Source organism: Acyrthosiphon pisum, chromosome A3, assembly GCF_005508785.2.
Source record: "Acyrthosiphon pisum isolate AL4f chromosome A3, pea_aphid_22Mar2018_4r6ur, whole genome shotgun sequence".
Classification (NCBI taxonomy): Eukaryota; Metazoa; Arthropoda; class Insecta; order Hemiptera; family Aphididae; genus Acyrthosiphon; species Acyrthosiphon pisum.
In genome coordinates, this window is record NC_042496.1 from 15,731,305 (window position 1) to 15,748,984 (window position 17,680).

Below are 17,680 nucleotides of genomic sequence, written 5' to 3' on the forward strand. Positions count from 1 at the left end.
ACTTGTCAGTACTAATGTCTATACAGTAGTGACACACGTTATATAATTTAATTTAATATAATTTAAAATTGTATAATATTAAATATTAAATGTTTTAACAACAAAGTATTAAATAGTAATAAAGAAAAAAACATACACAAGACAATTTTCATTACGGACATAATAATATTATATTAAAAATTTAAAAATAACACAATTCAAAACAATCAAAACAATTTATCAGTTGTATCACACTTTTCATATGTAACCAGTATTCCCAATTACGAAAAACTGAATTCTCCATGAAATATACATAAAAATTCATAATATGTCACTTGAAAATGTAATATTTTTTTTATACGGGTTATGGGTTAAAACCCGAATTTAATTTCGGTTTTGGGTGTTTCGGGTTATACGTCATCAAAATCAATCGGGTTATATGGGTTTACGGTTTTGATAATTTTTAAGGGTTTTTTAAGGGTTTTGGCTATATGGGCTAAACGGGTGCAAAGCCTTGGACTATAATCTCATCTCATATCTTCTACACAACATATAATAGGTACGCGGTGCTTAACAGTCCTCGTATTCGTCTTGTTCATAGAAAAAAGTTAAGTGTAATCGTACAATATAATATTATCATATTTTATATCATAGCTAAATGAAGAAAAAAAGAGCGGTCAGCGTTATCCTATAAAAATATTGTAATAATATAAACGACACTTGCCGCTTTTTCGAGGAGGGTTCGTTATTTTTTTTCCATCTCGTGTATAAGAAAAACATTCCACCGGCTCTCGGGTAATATAATTCTTTTCTCCTCCGGCCGACCGACGAAATACGGTCCCACAGATTTTGGAACGATTATAAAACACACTACACACATAACATAATATAATAAGACGGCGAAAAGAATTCCAGAGCGTTGGCGACGGCGGCGGCTTCAATGGGCCCCGTAGGTATTATATTATACAATATACATATATTATTATTATTATTATTATTATTATATGCGTTCCACTGTGGCGCTAATCTCTACGTTGTATACCCGAAACCTCCGTCGCGGTACCCTAAATGAATATATATATGTATATTGTATGTATATGAATAAAATATATTATACATTATTATGCGTAGTAGGTACCTCTTTTGATCCTCTTTTTCCGTCCCTTGTGTTATTATTTTTATTACTATTATTGATATCATCCAGTTTCACCCGTTTTTTTCCATCATTCAATATAAAATCAATGTCGGCCGTTTCGTTATATCGTTATTATTATACTTTTTATATATTATAATGGTTTTTTCTTGCGCTGACGATATCAGCAAACAATGTATCTTAACAATGTATCTTGTATACGCGCGCGCCTCAACGCGTAACGCAACATTATTATGTATTATTTTACTATATACCCATATTTACTTGATATATAAATATGTACACAATTGTGGTCATGCAGAGACGATGATACTTAAGATTATATCGCAGTAGACGATGTTATTATTATAATGTATATAATAAAAAATATCTATAACGTCCTTATAATATAATATTATTAGGTAGGCATTTAGGTGCATTATATTATACTCGGTAACTTTTAATCGAAAGATAGATAGTATCGAAGATAATAAAAAAGTATATAATGCACTATGGTTTTAGAGATTATTTAGTATAGATGAACATGTTACTAGTATAACATTTTGATTTATTACTTCGTTTTATATATCCTGTCTAAATAATATACATTTTGATTTATTTTGTGGCTTTTTTTTCATTGTTTCTGTTATTTTTGAGATGTACATTAAATACATATACCTATTATATATATATATATAATTACGTTGTAAAGTGATCTGCTGGTTGTGCGAACAACAAAAGTAGTGGGATATATATAGTATATACACTATATTATTATTATTAGGCGTTTTAATGGATTTTTAAGCTAGTTTGTATATTATTAAATACAATTTAGATATACTAGCAGCGGTAACTACTAACAAATAATCACGACAATTAATAATATTATGAAGTGAACGATGTCTCGCCATAAGACCATAAGTCCATAATAAATAGTGTTGTCTCTGTGACTCCGTCAACATTTTTTTAGGTACCTACATAATAAATAACACATAAATCCCGTTCTTTTTACCCGATTTTCATTATATCTATATTATATGCATTACGTGATTTCAACCTTGATTTAATTATAGAAATTACTTGTGCAGACTTGGTTTAACTTTATTCACACGTAGGCTTTTCAATAAAAAAATAAAAAATATTAAGTCACGAATGTTTGAACAGTTTAGCTATTTTTAATGTCTATATTATATGTTATATATACAAAAAGAGAGAGAGAGGGATATATATATAATATATATATATATATAGAGAGAGAGAGTTCTGCGTGTTTAGAAAAACACCAAATGTTCATTAGACACATGCCATTTTTATAGTTTATATAAACATACAATTTCCAAGATATAGGTTATTGCGTGATATTATCTAATTGTTTATATAATATGATAAATTGTCTGAGTATAGCATATTTACAATATTATAATTAACAATATGATTTACTGTGATATAGTTTATAAATTATAAGGTTTAACCTAATCTTATAAATTATAAGTTTAATATAGATACTGTAGGTATTAAAACTGTATTTAATGAAGTCATTTTCATTTTGTTTTAGTTAATATTTAAATCAAGTTTAACTTTAACTTTGAGTATAAAACCTCCAAATTGGCAAATCCCAAAAATAATAAAAAAATAGTTCTCTTGCAAATTTTTAATTTTTGCCAAATATGTCAAATTAATAAGTTACAGATAAACAGTTCTAAATCATGCCAGATAATTAAATAATAATACCTTACGGGATTTGGTGATATGAGTGTCATTGAACAAGATATCAGAAAAGCAAACTTTATAACGTTTATTCAACATTTTGATAAGACATTACATTCATATTACAATATTCTACCAGTTACCATGGACTAAAATAGTCCAATAGATTTTATCTTAGGCCGGGTTCACACTACACCATGTCGTGTAAAATAATCACAGTTACCAAACGATACTGCATATTTGAATATATTCAACTTTTGACTGTGTGGTTACATTTATGTGCCGAAAAGTGATTGGTAACTAAAAAAAAATTATATTATGTTACCATCAGGTACAATATTCATATCATTGGTATTGCGTTTTGGTATAAACATAAAAACACGAAATCACACGACACGGTGAAGTGTGAAACCCGACTTTATAGCCCGTGAATCGTGATACTTTTTACCTAGAATAATATTACCCAACAATAAATTCTTCAAATTTAATTTTAACAATTTAGAAAAGTATGTCCCTGTTCATCTGTATCAGATGATATAAGATTAAAACTACGGTCATGACCACGGTTTTAGAACCGTGGTCATGACCGTTGCGTTATGCCACCAAATATTGTGATTATGTTCAAATTAATTGTGATAACGTGAATTGTGATAACATATTAACATTTAAAAAAATAATTTTAACGTGCAACAAATTTCAATTTGCTACAAATAAACATCACCAAGTGGAAAATAATGATACTGATGAAGAGTTTGTCATAAAAAATAAAATAAAATCATTTTAAAATTAGATTAAAGGAATTTGTTATTTTAATTGTTAATATTCATACATTATGACGTGTAATATAATATTATTTAATATGTATGATAGTATGTGTCAGTGGCGTAGCCAGGGGAGGGGCTGAGAGGGCTGCAGCCCCACCCGAAATGTTAAGAAAATTTAAAAATTATTTTAATGGTCTATGATAGTCGCTCAAAAAGTATTAAATTGTATTTAAAATATTTAAAAATGCAATATAAGTATTAACACTTTTCAGCTATCTATCTGTGCTAGTACGTATTTAATGTGTAAAAGTGTAAAAGGTTAATTAGACCCCCCCGAATAAAAATCCTGACTACGTCACCGGTACCTATGTATTATTTATTATTTGCGAGCGAAGCGATCATCTAATATTTTTACTTCTGTAAAACAAGCAGTACCTATATGCAGCTCTAATATTTCTTTAGCGCAAGCTCTGGATACAATTATTATTTTCGGTTTACACACATAGACTACAAAATAATATAGTATATAAATAATGAATATTTTATTGTTTGTCATAGATGTAGTATAAAATATATATACCTAATGTATAATATTATGTTTATTTTATACTTATTGATATTGTATATAATATTTAATGGTAATAATATAATGTATAATAGTATAATACACATGATGGTTTTCGTGCCAATGTAATGAAGATATCGGAAGAGAAACTTGATATTGATGTGACTCAATTGAACCTTAAGATTAAATTTCTCTCGGTTACGATTGTATACAAAACGAAATGTCTCACATGAATAGGGACATCGGCTGTATACCTACCACGTCCGGATGTAAACAATTTCTGTATTTTACAAAAATTATATTGTTTGTCAAAATAATATAATGGTTATATTTATAGTAAAGGTGTGGGAGGGGTGGCGTAAACTCAAAAAATACGCAACAAAATATATTTTATATTTTTTTGATTTAGATTACAAAGTTTATATATAATAGTTATACCGTATCATACAGTTTAAGTATAAATTGGGGCCAAGTGCATGGATCACCATGGTGCCTCAGTCCATTCATCTACATTTTAGATTAGCTACTACTTGCTAAAGCAACTATAATATCGCTAAATTCAAACAAATGTTTAATGTTCAGAAATCATTTTTAAATTAAAAGATGTATTGTTTGTTTGAAAAAAAAAAATCATTATTGGGCTGATAATTTTAAAGATTAATACAGTTAGTTAGAAATAATATTGATGTATTAAATTTGTACTTTATACAATAGTTTATATACGTTTCAATGCCAGTAAACAGAACTTACGAGGATTTTATTATTATATTTCCAAGCCTTTGGTAGATGTTATGAATTATTAACTACAAAACAATGTACATAATATTTTTGTGATTTCGATGAATTTTTAATTTTGAACCTAGTTATACCAGAGTGTTTCCTGTTTCAGTGAATACATGATATCGGATTTATAATATAGTGTGAGTGGTGAGCAGTGTGACGACATTCCGGCGAAACGAGTCTTGTACGTATATTTGTGAACTTCATCACCTCCCAACGAATCGCGTCGCCTATTTCCCGTGGTTTACGCGATATACGAGCCAAGGTTATAGATGCACATAAGTCACTTGTATTATTATTTATTCTCAGATTCCTTGTGAATAATACACTGTACCTTAATATATACAGTATACACATCTACGATCGTAGAATAGTTTGAATATTTAAATTGTATTTTATCATTAATTTTGTTGCATGGTATAAATATAATAAATGTCGGTTTTTCATAAAATATCTAATATCCAGAAGATCGCTTACAAGATGTTCTCTGCAGGTTAATGCTGACTTACAGTGATAAATACTCTATTGCTTATTGCCTGCAAGGTGCTAACTCTAACTTAACTCAACTGTCTGTATATTTATAAAAAATAAAATGTTTGTACAATATACATGCAGTGCATTATCTATAAGTGTAATTTAATTTAGGAAGAACATATTATGTTTTTGTTTCATGATATATGCAGACGTGCAGTTGCATAACTATGTGGAGATAATTCTATAGAGTATTGACATAATGACATGATGTTAATGACTTTAAACATGGAGCAAATTTGAAGATAAATCATCTATGTCTCATAAATTATAATTCCTACTTACCAAATGTTTACTTCTATTTTTACATTTCATTATTTTACCAATCCTTTATTTGGATAGGTGCGTATTATTTATGCATACGTGACTCGTGACAACCTTTTAAGGCTTGCTTAACTTTAGTTTTGATATGGTAAAAATTTAAAAAAATTTAATTATAAAACCAATTAGTACATTAATAATAAAAATATACCTACTTAAAAAAATATATTCTTTTACGCAAGTATAATATTATGAAAATAATAAAATAGCTGGTTCTGGTGCAGTGGTCACTCTATATTCATATCAGTATATATTTTGTTTTTTTTCATATAACGTATCCATTTTCATGAATAGTGTGGATTGGTCCTTAGAGTATACCTCGTTATTGAGTAGCAGGTAACTAGTTGCAATATTAGATGTGTTAAATTTAAATTCAATGATAACAGATTAATCTAAAATCGTTCTATATAGAAAACAATTCTGGGTAGATCTGGCATATATTTCTAAGGGCTATCCTCATGTTATATATTGTTATTAGGTACCAACAGTATTTTCTTTTAATTTTGTAGGTTCTACTATTTTTTTATCAAAATCATAATATTTATGTGCGGTGTACTCTGGCACTTCAAAATGTTGACATGAAAATTGTTTGATTTTATGTTATTTACTATGTAACAATTTGTACCCACAACAGTGCTTCGGAAAGCATTGCTGCTAAGTCTTAGCACCTCCATCTATCTTAGACTCTAAGCATTACAATATCTTACTTTTTTATACAACTTAATAAATAAAATATTTTACGGAACTAGAACATTACAATTTTTAAACTACCGTCCACCTTAAATCGTTGTAAATTAGTTCATAAACAAAAATTAATTAAAGATTGTAATTTTTAACCCTTTCGCGTACTTAAGTCTCAAAATTTCAAGTATAATTTTTTCAATACTTAGATTTGGGTGCTTAAAACTGTTTAAGTATATATTGTATAATAAGTGAAATGTTTTCGGTAAAAATGATTTCGACCTACTGTTTTACTAATTATTTATAGTAAAATAAATTACTTTAATAGTAATAATATATGATAATATATCATTGATTCCAAATTTAACACATCCATTACAGTGACTCACACGATACCTTATGTACCTACAGCAGAGCGGTATACCCACTTACCCATCTTTTAGATTCTGAGCGGAGTGTTTTAATTTAATTTAGTATTTATATAGTTTTGCATTTCAATGTTGTCAATTTTAAGTGCTTACTCAATTTAGTAAATGTTAAGTAAATATAAGTAAGAGATATATATAACCCATCATAGACATATAAAAGAATAAGACACGTACACATTTACGCTATAATTTGACTTTGAAACAATGGACTCAGGATATGAACGTTGCTCTTTTAAGCTGAATACTGATAAACTATTCAATATTAATTTATGGTCGATTATTTTTCATTTACTGTCTTGTATGATTATATCGTAGTTATATTTTGGATCAATTTATAGGCCAACCATATTGTGTAGGTACAGTGTACAATACTTGAGTAAATTTACTTATATATTTGTATGGGTTTGAAATGTTTTATTGATTTTTCAACTTTTTCTTTAAACAATTTTATCATTATTTATATTTTACTTCATTTCCTAATTTTTATACATTTTTATGATTTTTTGATATTTTACCTACCGATACTTATATAATTACACATATAGGTATACCGGGTGATTCTTTTTTCTAAAAAAAAATTTAGACTTTTTAAAATAATGAGTGTTCAATGATAAAATAATCACCCGGTATATACCTATATTATACTTAACAATTAAATTCGCTATTGGCTGAGGTCCGTTAAGTTAGCGGGAGATTAAACAGCACTAATTCCCGCTACACCACCAAGTTTTAGTGCTCAGTTAGTGCTTTTAGGATATACAAAAAAAAAATTAGTGCTCCAACTGACCATAGATTATCCACGATTATAAAAACGTCCAGCTAACTTCACGCTGCGGGTACATGAAACGCACTAATTTGCTGATTACAAACGATACAAACGTACTTAAATGACACAACAAATGAAATATAGATATATATAAAAAAAATTATGATTTATATGAACTTTATGTATCACCCAATAATATTATATACTATACATATATGTATGTATGTATAAAAAATTATGAGTCTGATAAAAATGGCTGACATCCATTTGCCTGAAAAAATGTTGACAGACACTTAATAATCGGCTGACATATGAAATGATAGGCAAATTAAAAAGCCAACTAATTATAATATATCGTTTGACATAAAGTACAATTTTTTTACAATAGGATACGGGTATATTTTTCACACTGATATGTTTTTAAAACTTATAAGAGATAATAAGTACTGATATCATAAATAAAAAAATAAACATCGTTGTAAATCCACTATTTTCTTCGGTCCACTCAGAATCTAAAATAGAGTACCTATCTAAAATTCAATATTTATAATTTTTTTCAACTTTCATAGTTTTAGGACATGTGACGTTGTGAGCCAAGTGAAAATAGATACCTTTACAATTGATCTTAAAGTGACCAGCACGTACCAATTACAACATTACAAAATTACAGATTAAAATTTGTATTTACAGGCTACAGTGCTGTCTAACGAAACGATCTTTGGTAAAACCACTCACAAAAGATCAAATATATTGACCTTTCGATATTAATTTTAGGCAATTTGATTGTCCCGTCGGCTGTTTGTAGGATTTGGCCAAATGTTCGTATATCATCATACATAATGCATATATAATATATTATATCAATTATTATAATATTATCAATGAACAATAATTAATTATATACCGCACCTGCACTGAAATTTAGAGCCATTATTGATTAACATGGTTACCTATAATTGGCTATTACCTACTGTAGGTGCATGATGGTTCATCACTACCGTAACTCATTCATTATATAGAAAGTGTTCTTGGAAACAACTGTTGTGACAATTTTATTTATTATGCACAATTAAATTTAAATATGAAATCGCGTAAGCTTAGAGTAGTACATATGCACAGCAAAAAGCTGCCTACAATTTCTATAAAGTATATGATATAATATAATAATAAATAAATTATATACACGATGCGAGTGGATACGAGAATTTTTATTAATATTTTCAAATTTAACGATGAGTGATAAGACTTCTATTATTATATCGTATTATTTTATTGCTATACACATGGGTACTTACAGTTAACTGTTGTATGAGCTTCATCTGCTGGCTCTTTCGATTAACATCTAACTGAATATTATATAATATATATATTATATGTATAGGTATGAAACATTCTCTGATTATAGCCGGTTCACGCATTAAGTTAACTCATTTCAAAACGAATATAATATGATTCGCGTGTGCCGTGTTCCGCCAAAGTAACACAAAATAGTAGATTTGACTAAGACTCGAGTTTGTGGGATTAAATGATCCCTCTATACAGTTATATAGTACTTATATATTATGTGTACCACGTATGGCATACCATCTTTATATCGACAATAAATTACTATTGTACATTTGTATTTTGTAAGCCATTATTCGTCAATTGCTATGTCCAACATCATGTAATTTATGTATACGAATACATTCGACAACGGTAATAAACGTTTTACAGTCATCATTGTCTTCAGTCAGAAAGAGAAATATCAAAATATCAAATATGTGTAGATACTAGATATAGCACTACACTCAGTACACATGCGTCCTGCAGACAATGGCCAGTTAGGAAACACTTTAGTGTTTGCCGTTTGGCTATTTTGAGTATAATATTTACACGAATACCTACACTTAACGACGAATATCGCCTTTGTGTTGTGTGTACTTATGTTCGACGTTTATAGGTATACCTACCTATATAATATTATATATGTATATTGTATATTCTGAATTACGTTTGTGAATACACGTGAGCGGCATTAGGTACGGACTAACACCCTCCAATATATTATGTGAATTAGCCTTTCAAATCAGCTTTCAGTTAAACAATTTATTTTTAGCTTTCTTTTCTAATTAGTAAACATTTAGCATTATTTGTAGGTTTATATCCATTCCTAAGACTAAAAAAAAAGCTAATAATTCAGCATAGTTAATATATTATTATCCATTAGATGTGATATTTTATTTCTTAAAACTTGCGTTACGCGTGACTTAAAATCTCCTAAAAATAAAATTCCAAGTTTGCGTTTTTCATATGATTAATAATTATGTACCGTTTAACATTTATATTATTAACATGCGTGGACGATCGCACGTGTAGACGAAAAAATTGTTAACAAAGTTTTTTAATAAAAAATAAAATACATACCTAGGTAACTCATAATTTTCCCGACATCCCTGAAGTAAACTCTATTACGAATATTGCACGGTGTAACACCGTTTGTGTTGCCTAATAAAATATACAATGGGTAAAATTACTATACTAAATATTTTATATAAATATATTATTATTTGTGGTGCATTAGGACAAAAAGAAAATGTGTCAACTACGTACGACTATATTGCAGTATTTACTTAAATATGCGACCGTATAATAGTATTATACATATATATTTAATATTTAGTATTTACCTATATAGGTATTTATGCGTGAACATGTCAATCAGTATATCATTTTTGTGTCACGATTTTTTTCCATGCAGCTGTACGCGCTGTGCGTATTATACAAGTCGTTTACATTGAATGTAATAATAGTATTACATACGATTCCATCGAGTACATACATCTATATTAATTTTAAGCTTTAATTGCCGTCACGTACAACAATCTTGTAAAATGATTATGGTTTTTATTAACGTTATTCTTGACGCTCGATGTTTAAATACCTATGTGTTTTTGATTGTATAGATATCTAATAAAATCCAATTCGACTTCATCAGAGATTAGCCCATCACTGTAGTACCTATACAGCGAATATCTGGAAACTGAATACCTACATAATATATAGGTTTTGAATATTGAATATAATGATAATATGCTATCGCTATGTATAATGCTACATAAAATAATGTATAGTTACCTCAATCGGACAATCGTCGATGAGACTATTATCGTACATTCAGACATTCCTATACTAATATTTTTCAAATTTCATATGACGATCGATAAAAAAATATGGCAGTACCTAACTACATTTAAAGGTTTTGAAAATATTGACATGATTAGGATAAATAATACATTTTTGGAAAAATGATGTGTAAAATATTTATAATGACGCTATTACAATTGTTTCAGTATTCACAATACACGAGCGTAAAATATATATTATAATACCTACGACCTACATGAAATGCAAATCAACATTAAGTATACCTATAATATCATGTTATACCATTAATTTGTGTTTAAAATGTATTTACAATGTAATTAATTCACAAATAACTAATAATATGAACTCGAAAAATTATTTTAACATTTAGATACCTATTTAACCATTATAGTATCTATTTGTCAGGGCGATTGTAAACTCCGCCAGAATACCGGTTAGATAAAAAGGTAATGAAAAGGTTTAATGTAAACTCCGCCAGTTTTATTTTCTTACCTGTAATGGGGTATATGAAAACTCCGCCAGTATTAATTAGGCCTTCCTAATATAAAACTAAATGATATTTTTCTAGTAAGTACCTAAACTCAAAAATTCAAAATGAAAATGAAATGTTAGAAAAAGCTATAAATACTAAATAATTATAATAGGTAATTTATATTTGACTTAATGGTTTGAATATCTATTAATTGTATCTCATAATTTTGGTTTTCAGTTCAAAATATTATAAGTAGGTACCTTTTACAACATATTATGTATAATATAATACATCTACATATTATTTTTTGATTATTAGTTATCACAATTGTCTATCATTATTTTTTAACATCATACTGGCCATTGCAATTTGTATGATTTGTTCGAACATTTATTATTTTTATTTTTAAGTTTTTTATTTACTTTGGTATACATATACTTAATTAATAATAAGGATAATAATTACTATAAAATCATGATTTTTTTGCTTAATAATAATCTGCTTATTATATTAATTGTATAGTGTATACTGTTACTTAATTTTTTTCACTGGCGGAGTTTTCATGAACTCAATTTTACCTGATTTTTGTCACTGGCGGAGTTTACATGAAACCAATTTTACCTGTTTTATTTTCCTGGCGGAGTTTACACTAAAAAAAGGTTCTTGTGGCGGAGTTTACATGCGCCCATTTGTCATATTAAACTAATATACAATTGATTTGATTTGTGTACAATGTACATATTATGTACATATTGAATCTTGTGAACTTAAAAATATTTATAAGCCATACTGCTGAATGGATAAAATATATTTATATTTAATATTTTATTAATGCATAATAAAAATGATAAAATGTTAAAATAATATAAAAAAAAATGTTATTGATAAAATTAAATTAAAATGGCATACAATTATTCAACTACATCAACAAAGTGATTAATCTAATAGTGGAGTATAGAGTAAAATCTAATAAAACAATTTGATAATATTGGTTCAGTACATAATTAAATTATGAATTACTGAACATGAAATTTGCTTACACAATATTGTTTTTCAATAATAATTTAATTATTACTTGTTTAACTGTAGATTATTGCAACCGTTTATTTAACATAATTAACTCGAATGTTTATTAAATGTCGACAGATACGCCTAAATGCGAAAGTATTCAAACTATATTATGCACTCGAAATAGTTTATTATTATTACATATGAAAATTGAATAGATATTTACATATAAATAGGTACCTTTAATATAATTTTCAAAATCGTTTGAAATTGCTATGTTTAAACTTTTGATGTGGTACTTCGGTATCTTGACGATTATATAATATGATACTATATAGATACTATAAAGATAACAAGTATAACAACATGTGGTCGATAATAAATCTATAAAATCGAACTATAGTGCCATTATAGTACCTATATTCCATGCGACTATGCGAGTTTATTAATAATGCATCGATATGAAATATCAAAAATATTTTAGGTGAATTGAAAAATGATTTATGAGTAAAATGCTCAAACTATAAACATTATTCGTTTTCTATTGAGTAATTTATTTTCATTTTTTGTGCCCAATGGCCAGGACGGCTGGTTGTGATCCAAGACTTGAGAATCATTCGAAACTATAAAACATACAATTTAATAAAAGCGTAATTGCGTCGCGTTATTTGCGAACCGCCAGCCATGTATACCTACTTATGTGAAATCAATGTTTAGAGTGATTAATGGAAAAAAAATGCGTATCTAGTGCATTTGCAATGTGTTTTCGACAATTGAGAGCGCTCATTTAATCGACCAATTTTCTGTGTATAAGTAATGGAAAACGTACATGCATAGGAGCAATTATCGTCATTCGTCAGTGTAAAATAATAATAATAATATAATATACTTTAGGTAGTGTATGCTGCTGTTATTATTTATCAGTTATCACACACGCATTCCACCTAAAAATTCGATTATATTTTTTATTTGTATAAGTATTAAGTAACAGTAAGTTCCAACATCTTCTACTGTCTACTTGTCACAGAGGAAAAACGAAGTAGGTACCTAGTACCCACTACCCATCTACGTATATAACATTATAACAATATGTAGATAAGATGATATTGTTATTTTATCTTTCGTAAATAAAATGTACAATTTTAGTGGCCAGGAGTCGTAATACACTAATACCTAATAGCATATTATTGTTATCATTATTACACACGGAGCGCTGCAACAGGTAAAGACGTAAATATTCACTAAAGTCCTCGACCGACGGGCTAGCAGCACGACAACAGCGATGACATTTCGCGTTGCAGCGACGTGACGAGATGGAACGAGGAACCCGTGGCGGCAGAAGAGACTCGCGCGCGCCGACTATACGGGTTCTCGTTTTTGTTGGTGGGGAGGTGAGAGCGCCGCCGTCGCCCGTCGGTCGTCGGATGGAAAGCACCGGTAGTACGCGGCCAGTGTCGTTTCGTCGTTATCCGTGTTCGTTTGTGCCGCCGTCGTTCAAGTTCGCGTACGCAATACCCGCGTAAATACATACACAGCCGACGTGCGTTGTCCGCGAAATTTATTCAATTAATTGCTAACAAAAAACAACACGCGATTGCGTCCGTCCTTGTTAAATAGTATTATGAACGTTTTGTCGCCGTCAGTCGTCGTCTGACGGAACACAAGGCGCGCGTAGACCAAAATCTAATAACGTCGTTGTCGTTGTGGTCCGTACGAAAATGACACGCGGACGTCCGCGAGACGACGTCTCCGCAACAACGGTGTCGTTGTTGCTACTGCTGTCGGCGGCCGTGGTGTCATCCGCCGACAACGTGACCGTATTTCGGTGCTGCGGTCGCGGCGAGATGCTCGACCCGACCGACGTGCACGGGCCCTGCGCCCTGTTGCCGGTGTCCTTACCGCAAGACTTCGTGCCCGTCATCTTCGACGTGAACAGCAACCAGTTCTTGAACCCCAACGATCCTCCGCCGGCTTACTGGAACCTGGTCCACGAACGTCCGCCCTGTCGGCCCGCCGCGTTTTTGCCCGCTTCAACACCCCAAGACCCGCCACGGTTTGTGTCATTTCTCAACGGTACGCTGCTGGCGCAACATTGGCCAAAGAACTTGATGGTAGACCCGGGCCTGTACTGTCTGGATCGAGCCGGCGCGTTGTTGTGTCTGCCCGACGAGCCGAACAAGACGAAAAAATGCTGCGGCCCATCAGCGGTGTACAGCGAAGCGAATGGGGGATGCGAGTTCTCGGGCCGGCACGACGCGGCTGATCTGCCCGAAGACATCACGTCCGGGTTCCCGCGATGCGAGGATGATGTGTACATCTTGTCCGGTCGCATCAACGAGTCGCATTGGCCCGTCAACGGCGCGTGGCCCGCTGGCGGACAGCTGCGCACAGCTGACGGCGTCACACTCCAGCCGCGGGAATACTGTCTGGAGCGCGTGCTCGAACAGACGCAGGAGCCGCGCACGTGGACCGTGTTCACGTGTGCTCCCCGGCACGGCGTCGACCACGTGACCAAGAGCTACCGCGAGGACATCCGCTTCACCCTTTACCCGCTTGGACTGTTGCTGTCCGTGTTCTTCTTGGCCATCACGCTGGTGGCCAGCTGCATGCTGCCCAGCACTTATCACGTGCTCCATTGGAGGTGTCAAGTCAACCACGTCGGCTGCTTACTAGTCGGCGACCTGTGCCTGGCATTCGTCCAACTGTCCGGTGACTCTTTGCGTGGACCGCTGTGCGTCTTCACAGGTACGATCGTAAAAAAATTTCGTTGCTTATCATTGATTATCGCTATGTCATAAATACCTATAAAATACTTTCTCCCGGAAGGCCGAAACGAAATTTTGGTTTTTTTCCTTAGTAATTCCGCACACGTACTCGACGATGGTTTCTAAATAATATTATACAACGAACAATACGCATAAATGCATAATACGACATACGGCATTACTGCTTTGTCGACCGGTCGTATTATTACCAATGAGTAGTATAATAAACTGTATATTTAGACCGAAAGCGTCGTCGGAATCTATTCGGCATTGCTTGGGTTTTAGGTTTTAGTTTACCTAGGCTAGCTATGTGTGGTTTATTATAAACACCATAATGACGATTGACAGCATGGGTTCGTTGATAACAATGTTGATATCTTTTAACTCGGCGGCATAATCTATGATAGCATAATTAATAATTAATATGCATAAAATATGCATATACGATACTTAAGTATTATTAGTTATTACTTATTGCCTGTCCGGTAAGTGTCCAACACCTCACTCGCAGCGGATAACAATGACCCAGGACTTAAAAAAACCACCGCCGCAACTGGGCCGCATTATTTATTGGCGTCGGGTCGGCGATATTTTTCTCTTTTGTCTTTAATATCCGCCGCCAATGCACATAAATAAAATAAGTACGCTCGTTATCAGCTGTGGCCGTTAATTACATATTATTATTATTAATTTCTGTTATTCGTACTCTGGTCCGGGCGATCGTTTTGTTTCGATTGTTCATATAAATTAGTAATTACTACTACATATTTTCGAAAAGCGTTCGAAAAACAAAAAACAATTACTTTTTCCGTTAAGGTTTCGAGATCGGTCACGGCGGACGATTCTGGTGACGACAAGTTTCGGGTATAATATAATTGCATTGTGTATTTATATTTTATAATACAGTGATGTTGTGCGTCGCCTTCGGGACCCTCTCGTATTATTATTATTATTATTATTAATATAGTGTAGGTACGTCGTCGAGTCGACGAAATTAGGGGAACCGCGAGTGGCGCGGGAAAAATAAAATGAAAAGAAGAGAAAAAAAATCGTTTCCCGTTATTGTGCCGTGTGCGATGGTTGGCTATTGTGTACACGTACGCGTGTGACGACGAGACCGCTCTTTTTGCGTGTGACGATAGTGCGTGCGTGTGCGTGCAGTTGTACGTCTCGTTATATTATTATTATTATTATTGTGTGATCATAGGCAGGTAGGGACATGCCGTCGCGTATGGCAGTGGTCGTGTCATAGTCGCTTGCATCGGGTCCAGTCACACTGGCGCGGCCTGTAATAGCCGTCGTATTTTTTCCGCAGTTTCAGTTTTACGCCGTTGTTGTTTCACAAATTTCGTTACAAACAATATTACAATTTATGATACGTTTCGAATACGATTGTTTACGGGGAAAAAAACAACTTTGTTTTGAAAGTAACGTCACCCCGCGTACTAAGTCGTAGAATTATAGACGTACATCGTATATACCGGGAAAACTAAATAATTATTAGACATTTGTTTACATATTGATATGTAAAGTGGCGACTAGGCTACCGCGGCGCTCGTTGGGTTAGGTTATGAAATCATGTAACGTAACCCTAACCTAGTCTAATGTAACCTAAATTACCTAAAAGGAGCCATCTCCTTGATAAGACAGTGGGTTTCTCGAGTCCTGCAACGATAATATGAGCAAGTCTTGTCGGTCGACCGTCAATTCACATAGGAAGTTTGAGATTATATGTCTCGGTGTGAATTTTGCATCATGTTTCGACCGATGTTTTAACCAGTAGGCATATCCGTCATTTCACGCGAACTTGTTCCACTTTTTGCGCCGATAGGAATAAAGTATACTTTGTCGTTTGCGCACTCATAACATAAAATAATATATTATTATATACAATTATATGTGTAGACGTGTAGTACCTACATAATTACTTAAGTATTGTACAAAGTTTGACGAAACTCGAGTGCATCATTTGTATATTTCGTATATTACGTCCGAAGCCCCGCAAAACTCGGTATTATAATATTATGTAGAAACAGCAAAAGAGAGTAGAAAAGATATAAAGCACCGGATGAAATTTCAGAGCTCCGTTAGTTATTCGATTACGGGAAGACGAAACGGAAAATTGCGATGAATTTAATACCGTGTGACGACTGACGAGTCGCGTTATACGTAGGCGGTATACCAATTTCTATAAAAAAAAATAAACTGTAGACTACGTTCGTGTATGAGTACAAAAGGGTTATATTTTTTTTTTGAATTTTCTGTTGTTCCGGCTGAATTAAACCCGTTGTATATTATACTCCTCGGCCCTCGTTCTGTAGTATTAAACAGTTCATTAGGCTCATACAGTCATACATATACATGGTACACATTGGACAAGATCCAAGGGCTCTGCTTTTCGTCCGACACACACATATATGTATGTGGTTCGTCTATATATACATATCAATGCGCGGTTGTGTGGCCGACGATACCGTAATTTATATTATTATACATGTAGCCCATACAGGGTATCTAAAAAATCTATTGTCTATTTTGTATACTCCGTGTTTAGAGTTCATCCCCGCGGTCGACATTTCGAAAGTTATAACTTTTACCATATTCGATGTTTTCAAGGATATTTTTTTATTTTGA

The 17,680-nt window shown here is 32.1% G+C and overlaps 1 protein-coding gene across 1 annotated transcript in view; it reads left to right on the forward strand.

Annotated features, from left to right (window-relative positions):
- The first annotated feature begins 13,672 nt into the window (after positions 1–13,672).
- Positions 13,673–17,680, forward strand: part of LOC100167606 (probable G-protein coupled receptor Mth-like 1) — a 35,371-nt gene continuing 31,363 nt past the window's right edge. The window contains exon 1 of the mRNA XM_001946896.5: positions 13,673–15,026. Within this exon, the coding sequence (XP_001946931.1) occupies positions 14,000–15,026 (1,027 nt within the window). The 5' untranslated portion in view covers positions 13,673–13,999. The remainder of the gene's footprint in view (positions 15,027–17,680) is intronic.